The sequence below is a fragment of the Pan paniscus genome, chromosome 4 (genome assembly GCF_029289425.2).
Source record: "Pan paniscus chromosome 4, NHGRI_mPanPan1-v2.0_pri, whole genome shotgun sequence".
Lineage (NCBI taxonomy): Eukaryota > Metazoa > Chordata > Mammalia > Primates > Hominidae > Pan > Pan paniscus.
Window position 1 is genome coordinate 143,622,143 of NC_073253.2, and position 12,731 is coordinate 143,634,873.

A 12,731-nucleotide genomic window follows, 5' to 3' on the forward strand; every position below is an offset into this window, starting at 1 on the left:
TCTTTTGTTGTTTATTATTTCAATCCTGCTCCTCCTGTAACCACAGAAGTCTTGAATCCCTCAGAGTCATCCATGAGGACTGGATTCCAAACGCTTGTTAATGTTGATATTTTGACCTCCTCCCATGAATCACAGACGTTCTTAACAGCTTCTAGAATGTGTATCCTTTCCAGAAGGTTTTGAATTTAGTTTGCCCATATCCATCAGAGGAATCACAGTCCATGGCAGCTATAGCCTTAGGGAATTTATTAATTTTTTTTTTTTTTGAGACGGAGTCTAGCTCTGTTACCAGGCTCGAGTGCAGTCGTACGATCTTGGCTCACTGCAACCTCTGACACCCTGGTTCAAGCAATTCTCCTGCCTCAGCCTCCCAGGTGGCTGGGATTACAGGCACATGCCACCACACCCAGCTAATTTTTGTATTTTCAGTAGAGATGGGGTTCCACTATGTTGGCCAGACTGGTCTTGCGCTCCTGACCTTGTGATCCGCCTGCCTCGGCCTCCCAAAGTGCTGGGATTACAGGTGTGAGCCACCAGGTCCAGCCAGGAAATTTGTTTCTTAAATAATATGACTTGAAAGTTGAAAGTTCTTGATCTAGTTGATCTATTAGCTGCAGAATGGATATTGTGTTAGCAGGCGTGGAAACAATATTAATCTCCTTGTATATCTAATGGACCTCTTGAATGACTAGGTCCATTGTCAATGAACAGTAATATTTTGAAAGGAAACTTTTCTGAGCAGTAGATCTTAGTAGAAGTCTTATTTAGTATACTATGCTGTAAACAGATGTGCTGTCTTTCAGGCTTTGTTGTTCCTTTTATAGAGCACAGGCAGAGTAGATTTAGCATCATTCTGAAGGGCCCTAGGATTTTCAGAATGGTTAGTGAGCATTGGCTGCAACTTCATGTCACCAGCTGCATTCTCTAACAAGATAATCAGCCTGCCCTTTGAAGCTAGGCATTTACTTCTCCCTAGCAGTGAAAATCTGATATGGAATATTATTCCAATGGAAGGCTGTACGTACTGAAAATCTGTTGTGTAGTGTAGCTACTTTCAGCCGTTATCTAAGTTAGATCTTTTGGATAACTTGTTGCAGCTTCTCCATCAACATTTGCTGCTTCACCTTGTGCTTTTCCGCTATGGAGACAACGTCTTTCCATAAACTCATGAACCACCCTCTGCTAGCTTTCAACTTTTCTTCTAAAACTTCCTCACCTCTCTCGGCCTTCATAGAATTGCAGAGACTTAGGGCCTTGCTCTGGATTAGGCTTTGGCTTAGGGAATGTGGCTGGTTTGAACTTCTGTCCATAAAACTCAGACTTTGTGTATATCAGCAATAGGCTGTCTTGCTTTCTTATCATTTGTTTATTCACTGGAGTAACAATTTTCTCAAGAACTTTTTATTTGTGTTCACAACTTAGCTAATGTTTGGCACAAGAAGCCTAGCTTTTGGCCTGTCTTGGCTTTCAACATGACTTCCTCACTAAGGTTAGTCATTTCTTGGTTTTGATTTAAAGTGAGAGATGCTCAACTCTTCCTTTCACTTGAACACTTAGAGGCCGTTGTAGAGTTCTTAATTGGTCTAATTTAAATATCGTTGTGTCTCAGGAAATAGGGAGGCCTAAGGAGAGGGACAGAGATAGGAAGAACAGCTAGCCAGTGGAACAGTTAGAACGACACCATATTTATCAATCAAGTTTGCCATCTTATACAGCATGGTTTATGGTACCTCCAAAACAAAGTAGTAACATCAAAAATCACTGATCATAGATCACCGTAACACATATAATAATAATGAAAGGATATGAAATATTGTGAGAATTACCAAAATGTGACACACAGACATGAAGTGAGCATGTGCTGCTGGAAAAAGGGCACCAATAAACTTGCTTGACGCAGTGTTGCCACAGACCTTCAATTTGTGAAAGACACATTATCTTTGAAGCACAGTAAAGTGAATCACAATTAAGGTATACCTGTATTCACCTGTCCCTCATGCTCCATGACTTCTCAGCAAGACTTCCTCCAACTCATCTTTCTCTAATGCCGATAACTGGACTTTCCCCTCCTTTACTCTTTCTTTTTTAACCTGCTACTGCTTTGTACGTTCTCTGCATTATTGAGTTTCTCAAGTGAGTTGAAGGCAGGGTGTTTAGTGGCAAGTGGTATTTTGGAGGTAGGAGTGAGAAAAAAACACAAGGCTAGTGATGGCAATTTTCTCCTCACTTTCTTTGGTTCCTCTTCCAACTAAAAAGAAAAGCAAATAAGAGAAAGGGTGCACATTAAAAAGGGATACCGGCCGGGCGTGGTGGCTCACGCCTGTAATCCCAGCATTTTGGGAGGCTGAGACGGGTGGGTCACTTGAGGTCAGGAGTTCGATAGCAGTCTGGCCAACATGGTGAAATGCTGTCTCTACTAAAAATACAAAAATTAGCTGGGTGTGGTGGCGTACGCCTGTAGTCCCAGTTACTCGGGAGGCTGAGGTGGGAGAATTTCTTCAACCCAGGAGGCAGAAGTTACAGTGAGCCAAGATCGCTCCATTGCACTCCAGCCTGGGCAACACAGCGAGACTCTGTCTTAAAGAAAAAAAAAAAAAGGTACCATCACCACTTACTTGGGACTTGTGGTGTGTGAATTTCAAGTTTTCTTTCTCATATAGGGAAACCAGGTCCCTATTCATCAGTACCTGAGATGAAATACTCAGCATAGCCCAGCTGGGTATTTCACTTAAATGAAGATGAAGCCAACTTTAGCTGAAGCAACTTTGTTGTCCTTTATCAAGACTGAGTAAGGGTGGGGGAAAATAAAATATTTTTTGACCGAGGAAGCTTTTTATCTCCTGAACATTTTCAGAGACATCTACTTGGACTTGAGAAGGCTGCTAGATTTCTCCGGGCTATAAGTCCTGTCAACCTCCTATATATAAGATAGAGATCTTTTCTTTTACCCTAGTGTTTATCTCCACAAGTTCCTTCCCCACGATAGGCTTAGGGTAGGGGCCTCACTATTCACCTGCCTAGTAAGAACTAAAAGACCCAAGTCTTCAATTCTAGCCGTGATGTAAGAAACAGGAATAGTTTTACCTAAAATTTTGTCAGTCCTGCTAATTTAAAATTTAGGCTTTTTGCTAGTTAGTGTTAAAGGATATTGTAGGTTAAGAAGGTTTTTGTCAGCTTCCTGGAGCTCTAACCTCAGTATAATATTGTATAACATCATTTCTGTGAGTAAATATTTGTTAACTCTCAATAAGTGGAGTTTTATAAACTCAATGATATTTAAGGTGCAGGGTATTTAGTCTAAAAATTTACGTATAGTTTGTGCACTAGGGCTACTAAATCTAATTCACACAAAAGCACTGCATTGCAGAATCCTAAGGAATAATCAAAGGTGGAATCAGAGGAAGATGTTATTAGGTGGTGTGAATTTGAGGAAGAAAAAGGAGGAAGAAGGGATTTAAAAAAAGCTTTTTATTAAAGGAATAAAGAATCAAGAGCATCATCTCGATGAAGGATTGTCAAGATTCTTAAAGCTGAACATGTGCTAAAGTATAACAGCTGGTGGATTGGTCTGAGCATCTAGGTAATTTGTGGGTGGATTAGTCTTTGCTGGTTAATCGTCCTGTTGAGGCTTTTACATGATACAGAGTAGCTGTTAGGTGTGTCACTGCAGTAAAATCTGATTGCATTATTGTCTGGGTTATAAGTTTGTTGCTGAGATCATTGAATGCTGTGGTAGCAAACGTCTCATAAGAGCATGAAATGGTTTTTAGCAGCAGCCTTGAAGCTACTGGATGTATATAGAATAATGGAAAGACTGGTGGATATTCATACATTAGATATTTGAGGATATATTGTGAGCAAGGACTTGTTATCACCTAGAGGCAAGATTTTTTAGCAGAAACATGACTAATAAATCACTACACAAACTGCTGTGAAAGCATATGTTAAGTCCCACAGGGAGCTCAAATGAAGGAGTCAGTAGGGGAAGCTTTTACAGAGGACTTACATTTAAGCTAGATTTTTACAGGCAGTTTTCTAGGCAAAGTAAGGAAAAGAAGGACATTTCCAGTCAGAGTTAAAAGCATATTAGGAATGAAACACCAATGATTGGGGGAACTAAGAAGATACTGGTCTGCTAGAGTGAGTATACTGAGAGCAAGTGGTAAGGATTGGAAGAAGATAAGATTGGAACATCTAGTGTTTTGAGATTAGATTGGAAATATTTTATCCTCTGAACCAGGATTCCTTGTAGGCCGATTGTTTTGTTTTGCTTGGCCATGTATATTGTACTTCTTAAAAACAATCTGAAAATTTCAAATGATGGAGAATAATATGAAGTGAAAAGTAAAAGTTTTTTTCTGCTTTCCTAAACCTCTGTTATCACTCCTCAAAGGTTACTGGTTAATATTTTGTTGTCATCTTTCATAAAATGTTGTATGCAGACACAGTATATTTGTCTTTCTTATCATACTTTTTAAAAAAAGTTTTAGGGGGTAATCTTTAATTTTAAAAATTATGTTGTTGTTAGAATCATACTTTAGATGTAGTCTATGTTTTGCTTTTTTCACTTAACACTATAAATCAGGAGACTGTTTTAAAAAGATAACTGGCTTCAGTATAGAGTATAGCATGGTAAGCATTTATTCAATAAATTACTTATGGCAGGCATAGTGTCTGCTAAGCTTTTCCTCGACCCTGAGGATACAGTGATGGGTATCATTTAGGAAGCCATTTCCGTAGTGCACGTGAATGTTAATGGAGTCCCAAAAGGTAATGGGAATGGATGTAAGAACTGTATTGAGATAAAATTGATAAAAATAGCCCATCAATTGTCTGTGGGAAACGAGAAATCAGAATATATTTAGGATGATTTCAAGGTTTGCAATTCAGGAATTTAGTAAAACACATTAGGGAAATAGGTGTGTTTATTTGTATATATCTGTGTATCTTTGTTTTGGGGAGGGGGAGGGTTCATGATATGAAGGAGTTCATTTTGGACATAGTGTTTTTGAAGGATGTTCAAGTTATTGAGGTGAAAATTTCTGATAGGCAGAGGAAATAAAGTTCAGAGCTCAGGAGAGGTAAGAAGTAGAGTTGGAAATTTTTTCTTTTTTTGCTTTTCTTTGTGTGTGTGTGTGTGTGTGTGTGTGTGTGTGTGTGTGTATATATATATTTGTAATAGCTAAATCCTTGGGAATGAGTACAATTGCCCAGGGAGAAGAGGGCTCGAGGATAAATTAGCAAAGGAGACTGAGCAGTGGTCATAGAGGAACGACAAGAATCGAGAATATCACTTTCGGAGCCAAAGGATGAGAGGGTTTCAAAGGAGTGGTCAGCGGTGTCCCATAATACAAATGGGTCAGATGGGGAAGCACTGGAAAGAGGCTATTGGATTTGTTGACTACCTGTTCAATGTAACCTTAGAGGTTTCAGGAGCTATCATAAGATGGAAAGATTCATTTGGAGGAGGCAGGGCAGTAAACAAGAAAAGGTGGGCAGTGATTAATCAGAAGCAGGTGAGTTTATTTATAGCTTTTCTTTTAGCTTGGGCAGTTCTGAGTATGAACTTTATTTTTCCGGAGGCCTGTTAGCCAAAATGTGATAGACAACATAGGAGTAAGCTTCTGAGAAGTTAAGACACATGTCACAAATTCAGGGTAGCATAGCCCATATACCAGTCCACACACATTGATTTCTCTGGTTTCTCAGGCCGTACTGGTTAGAAACAACAGAAGAGGGTGTGTGTGTGTGTGTGTGTGTGTGTGTGTGTGTGTGTGTGTGTGTGTGTTTGGGGTATGAGAGGCAAGCATGCTGACAGCCTCAAGAAGTAAATAGCACATAACCTTTCAGTGAGGGAAGAAGAGACCAGAACACACACACACAGGCAGAAGAAATGATGAAGATTTACTTAGCCTAGTAGAATGTCCATTTACTGCTGAGGCAAAAAAAACCTCAGGAACTGCATATACTTAAAGTACCCTCTGCCCACCAGGTGCCTTTCTCCTAGTGAGTTCTTTCCTGCTTTTTGCAGTGTTAATTCCTGCTCTCCCTTCAGTTATGGGCTCAATTGTCTTTCCCTTAGGAGAACCATTAGTGACTCAGGCCCCTTTGTTATATGAGGCTTCACAACTGTGTTTACTGTCTTTGCAGCAGTTATCTCCGTGTGCAATTCTGAGCTCATTTGCGTGGTTATTTAATTGTGTATCTCCACTTAACTCTGGGCCGTCTGTTTACAATGGGCCCAGAGTACATAAGTGGTATTCAAAATAAATGTGCCAAGGCATATTTAAATGAATGTGAATACACCTCTTTTCAGCTGTCATGCTGTGCCTCCTCCATCTACAAAGCCATTAATATAAAAGAGACCAGTATTTCCTATAAATTTCCCTATATCTGTACCAACATTATTAAAATATTCCTAGACAATTTGACAATCAAGGTGTTAACTCCACGTGCTGATCAATAGAACAGAAAACCATCTGGGTGCTCATGCAACCCATTTTCTCCTGCTTTCCCTCTCCATTCCTCCTCTCTCCCCTCTTTTCTCTCTTTCTCTTTTCATCCTTCTCTAAAGCTTATTTTAAAAACAAAATGTGCATGTGATGCAAAAGTGAAATACCATGTCAATATTCACAAGAGAGGGAGAAGGGATGTTTCATTCTTTCTCTGAAGTTGTATATAAGCTTGTGTTTATTTTTTAGGAGTTCTCTAGTTTTTATCAGATTCACAAAGGGGTCCGTGACTGATCTAATCTCTGACTTTATAGGTGAGAGAATGAAGAATTTTAAAGATTGATGCAAGTTTATAGAAATAATTTGGGGCAGAATCAAGATTAGAACCCAAGAATCTCTTCTCCTTTCTACTATGTTAGGGTCAGTCCTAGAAAGAACCACAAGCTCCTGGAGCTGGAAGAGGTTTTGATTCCTCATTTAATGATCACACGTTACATATGAAGAAATTGATACTTGGAGAAATTGAGTGAATAAGCTAAGAAGCAACAGTACAAATTAAAGCACAATACTCATGATTCCTGGATTTTTGCTCTTTCTAAGTAATGCATATTTATATTATCTTCAGAAGTTGATTATCCACTCATCTTGAGAAAAAGATGTTCTGTGCTTTTTGCACAGAACAAATTAGTATTTTTATTAATTTGAATGTGATGTGTACCATTATGATACCTCTGCTTGTGTGTGTTTGAAAATAAACATTGTTTAACCTGGGTTTTAGTAGGGGGTGTGTTTTTTTAGTCTACTTCGTTCTCTGTTTGCTTTTCAGGTACTTTGAACTCAAGTAAACAAAAGGGAAGATTTTCTCGTTGATACTGGAGACTGCACAACAATGGGGCCACGAAAGAAAAGTGTGAAAACATGTATCATGAATAATGAAATTCCAGAAGAAATGACAGCAGATGAAACAAAGGACTATATGAATCAACTTTCACATGAAGTACTTTGCCATATTTTTAGGTAAGATTGTGTTTGGTTGGCTTACCTACCTGGAATGGATAAGAGCAAACCCTGAGGCAGTGCTGTCTAATGTGGTAGCTACCAGCTACATGCAGCATTTACATTTCAATTAAGTAAAAATGTAAAATTTAGTTTGTCAGTTGCACTGGCTACATTTCAAGTGCTTAGTAGCCATATGTGGCTAGTGGACACGGTGTATAGGACAACAGAGTATAGACAAAATATTTCTTTTGTCACAGATAGTTCTGTTGGACAGCCTTTCTCTAGACTGTTAACATTTCTAGGCTTCTTGGGATTTTTATTGGCTACTAGATTTGTTGACTTTTGTTACTGCATTATAACAGTACTGTGTGTTTACACTGCACAAGGTAAGGCAGTGTTTCTGACTTTTTCTGACTATAACCCACAGTGAGAAACATAACATGTAAATGATTGTAAAAAAGTTTTCTGAAATAATACCCATCATAACTAAATGCAGTGCATACATTAAAGTTGTTTTATGATGAACACAACACAAAAAGACTTCTAAAAAAATTATATTTTTACCCAAACTGCATTATAATAACTGTTTTTTTTTTAAAGGGAAAGCTGTCATTCTAGTTTCCACTGCTGTCTTCTTTCAATTATTGTCCTTATTTATATAATTCAAATAAGCAAATTCTAACATACTTTGTCTCTGAAATTAGAGACCTGAGTTTGAATCCTGGGTCCATTATTTGCTAGCTCTAGACTAATGATAGACATAATGGCAATATTATTAAGATTCAGTGAGATAATGCATTAAACACTTAGCAAACTGAAGCATAAATGCTTGGTAAATGTTAATGGTTAGTCTGCTTTTTTTCATATTGCTATATGGTCTTCATAATTTTTTTTTTACTGCTTACTATTCTATGGAATGTATAAATAACATGGTACTTATCATTTCCCTTGTCTGACATCTAGATAGTTTTCAGTTTTTCTGTTTTCTGCAATTATGGTTGCAATAAACTGCTCTAAGCATCTGGATTTTCCATTATTTTAGGTTGTTTACCTATGAAAAATTTCCATATATGAAGTTCTTAGGAATGTTTTGAATTTCTACAAATGAATATTTGCAGATTATGAAGTTTTAAAATAGCAATAACAGTTATTTTAGGAGATCCTAGGCACTGTATTTTTTTTCCTAATATAAATGTGTATGTCATTATTTCCTGCAGTTCATTATTCTGTGACACATTGTAGTTTTTGCTAGTTCAGTTCTGTCTGGGATTAGAAGACCAAATTAAAATGATAGATTTTTTTTTTTTTACAGAACAAAATGATATTAACGTTCATCTGGCAGAAAAAAAGTCTGTCAGAATAGCCAAAAATTTTCAGAAAAAGGGTCTTGCAACTACCAGATGTTCAATTACATTCTAAAATGTTTTGGAAAAGAAAGCTGGACAGTTGGGTAAAGGAGACAAACATAGGCTCCATTCAAATACATGTGGAGATCTAGTTTATGACAAGGTTGTATTCACATCAGTGAGGAAAAGTTGGGTGGACTATTCAGCAATGATGTCTCAACCTACAAACCATTTGGAGAAAAAAATAAAAGCACATTTTTATCTCATGTCTTACAGCTAAATTCAAAATGGATCAGTGAATTAAACAAATCCTTCAAAATTCTTGAAGAAAGCATAGGTAAAATTGCATCTAGGGATAAAGTTGGATAATGCTAGGATATATTGTGAAAAAATTGGACCATATATAATATGTATATATTTTTGAGACAGAGTCTCACTCTGGCTGGAGTGCAGGGTATGATCATGGCTCACTGCAACCTTGAACTCCTGGGCTTAAGCAATCCTTTTGCCTTAGGGGCGCACACCATTGCGCTTGGCTAATTTTTTTATTTTTTGGTAGAGGCAGGATCTTGATTTGTTGGCTAGATTGGTCTTAACTTCTGGCCTCAAGCAATCCTCCCATTTTGGCCTCCCAAAGTGCTGGAATTACATGCATACACCACCACACCTAGCCATTGGACCATAATCTAAATTGAAAATAGATCAGATAACATTGTGCAGTTCAAACAGAATATTCAAATGGAAGGGGTAGAATCAAGTCAATATATAATGGTAGTTACAGTGGAGAAAACAGCATTTGACAGCACGTAGAAAGAACCATGAACTTAGTTCTTGAACTTAATGTGTTTATTCTAAAAACAAACAATTTTGTTTCATTTTTTAGTCTTGTAAAATTTTGATTTGAGAATTCATTGTGGTGGTGTAGTAACTACATAGCATGTCTTCATAAAACAAGAAAAACTATGGCCTTCCTTAAAAGAAACCTAATCTTTGCTGTCCCTGCTATGCTCTCTTTTCTAAAGTGTTATATTTGATCTGTCTTCTGAACTCTAGTCCTTTGACTATATAACTATGAAGAAAAAATATGCTACTTCTTAGGGAAAATATGATGTAAAATAATCTTGATTTTGTGATTATTGGTCTGTTTGTATTTAAAGGGAGTAGAATTTTAACCTAGGCAAATACGTTGGATAACAATATTTAGGAGAAAAATATTACAGTGGCAAAATTTATTTAGAAAGCAAATTTAATGTTTTTCATTGTTTATAAAATGTGTTGTCATGTTTCTGAAAAATTCTGCTTATAATCTAAGTCATAGAGACTAAATTAAGTTATGGCTAGCAGTGATGATTTATTTTATATAATATTTTATTTAAATCATTTTAAAGGGGTAAGAAGAGGGACGAGAAGTAGAAAAAATAAATGGATCTGCTAAATATTCAACAGGTATATGTGGACTTTTCTTTTAGAATTAGCAGTGTTGTTAAGAGTTAGTGTCAGACAAAACTGTGTTTGCCATTCCTGACCCTTTCTCCCTCTTACCTAGCCATGTGACATTTTGCAGGTTTAATTCTTCTGAGCTAATTTCAGCACTTATAAAATGGAGTAATAATAGTGTATACTATGTCAGTGAAGTGCCAGCAGATAATAGAAAATACACTTACCTGGAATTTGAAGATAATTTAATGAAGGGACTATTTACAGAGGTGTAGATGGAGTTTAGGGAACAAGTAAGGGATGATGAAGAATTCGTCTAGGGGATTAGCAGCAGTAGAAAGGCAGCGTTGCCACCTGGAGCCCTCCAGCTGGTGCCTCTCATTGGCTAAAGTTAACAGTTAGCCAGAGAGGGGTAGAGAACACAGCAGGTCAGAGAGGGGGAGATAAAGGACTGGGAGAGAGTTGTATGGCTAACAGGAACCAGCTAGTTACCTCTTAAGGTTGTTGTGAAACAATGAGTAGAGTGTGACGCAATACAGGTTCAGTATGTAAAGGTAGCTTTAACTTTTCAAAACATTTAACTAATCTAGGCGTGTGTGGAGGGGTCTTAAGAGAATAATAGACCTTTCAGAATATATAACAGAACAAAAATCAGGATTAATTGAAAGTTTCAGGAAAAGATAATAAAGAAGAATGGAAAAGAGGAAGTTGTAATTCACATGAGGTGTCTTAATACTTTACGCAATACTTTTATCAGTGTATGTGACCTTAAAGGTAAAAAAAAAAAAAAAAAGTGGGAAAAGAAATTGTATACTATATGACTAGTATACATATTTGTTGATGGAGAAGATAGTAGAGTTTGCAGGAGCAGGATGGTGGAGTTGAGAGGGAGCAGAATGTCCCTGCAGGAGTAGATTCTGTAAAATATACGAAATAATATTGTGCATGTTCAAATTGAGTAATTCTCTCTGATCTTTCTCAGGTTCCTTTCTCATCACATCTTGAAAAGCACTGTTTTTTTTTTTCTTCTTTTCTTTGTTTTTCTGGTTTGTTTTTAGATTTTCTTTGTCCATGAAAACTCAAAAGAAGAAAGGCAGGTTTTATCAAATCACCTGTGGAGGGAGCTCAATACCTTATTTGGATACTCAAGTATTTGCTGACTTACCTTTGTAGTAAAAAGCTATATGACCGTATGTGTGGTAGCTTTAAATCTCTGTCTTAAGATCTTATTTCATTTGAGTGGTAGGAGATTGGAAGAAGGAAAAAAAAATAACTTATTGGTGAGAAGTAACACTTACCCACTTGATAAATACGAATTTCTTTCTCTCACAAAGGTACCTCCCTCTGCAGGATATCATGTGTATGGAATGTCTTTCCCGGAAGCTAAAGGAAGCAGTGACCCTATATCTGCGAGTTGTGAGAGTTGTAGATCTCTGTGCAGGGCGGTGGTGGGAATACATGCCAAGTGGTAAGTGGATTTAGTCTGTGAAGTACAGTAGTGTCCTACTGGAAAGTAGTAACAATGGTTTCATAAAAAGTTACTTGTTGTCTTGAGAAAGGCAATCTAAGTCACCTTGTAGGCTGGCAAGATTTTGTCTAAATTATTTATGTTGGGTTTTAGGTTGTAAAATGCATTTTACCTGAGGCTTTATTGTTTTAATAGTCTGCTCTTTTCATTTCCTGTCCTTAAGTAACTATATCAGCCTGTTCCACACATCTGTGATTGGAGAACATGAGCCTTTGGTTAATTGAGTATATGTGTATCACATTAGACACTGTGTGTCCTTTACTGTCTGATGCATGTTTTCCGGTGAATGGTAACAGTTTTCATCATAGATTTCCTCTGCAACTAAACGGCACCCTTTAGTTAAATAAATACTTGCCATTTTTGTAAAATAGGCCACAGAACTCCAATTTCTTTAGAAGACCTATAGTAGGTCTTGGAGATTCTCGAATAAGCCACTGACTGACCTTACAGGTGAAGAACTCAGTAGCTTCCTAACCACAGCAAATTGTTCCCAGTTGAAGAGACCACCTGAAAAGAAAGTTAATGGCTTTAGCTAAGCAAAGCATACTTGAAAGGAAAGAGTTAAAATAAAAGGCAATTAAGGCTTCTTTTCACTTAACACCAATCCATTAACTGGTAAAATTTAGTTACTATTGTTTTGCAATTATGAATCTGTCTTTTAAAGTCATCCTTTTTCTATGATGTCCAGATTATGAGACTTTGAAAATGGGATAAGGCTGAGAGGGGACCAAAAAATAAAAATAAAAATAAAAAGCCTTAATAGAAGTGAAGGGCTGGAGGAGATAATTGTCTTGTTCTGTTCTATAGAACAGAACAGATTAGCTCTGGAATACTGGAATCGTGCAGGTGGATGCTGCATCCTTTCAAGAGAGTCATCAAATCAGTTGGTAACTCTTATCAGCTGGCCATAGTAGTTATCAATGTATACTTTCTTATAAAGAACATTGCAAACACCTGAGGCTGGAACTT

At 37.2% G+C, this 12,731-nt stretch overlaps 1 protein-coding gene across 10 annotated transcripts in view; it reads left to right on the forward strand.

Annotated features, from left to right (window-relative positions):
* The window catches only part of FBXO38 (F-box protein 38), an 80,763-nt gene that overhangs the window by 24,718 nt on the left and 43,314 nt on the right, over positions 1-12,731 (forward strand). For all 10 annotated transcript variants that reach the window (XM_055112766.2, XM_055112768.2, XM_055112770.2 and 7 more), the window contains exons 2-3: positions 7,279-7,469; positions 11,569-11,702. In XM_055112766.2, the coding sequence (XP_054968741.1) occupies positions 7,342-7,469; positions 11,569-11,702 (262 nt within the window). In that variant the 5' untranslated portion in view covers positions 7,279-7,341. The remainder of the gene's footprint in view (positions 1-7,278; positions 7,470-11,568; positions 11,703-12,731) is intronic.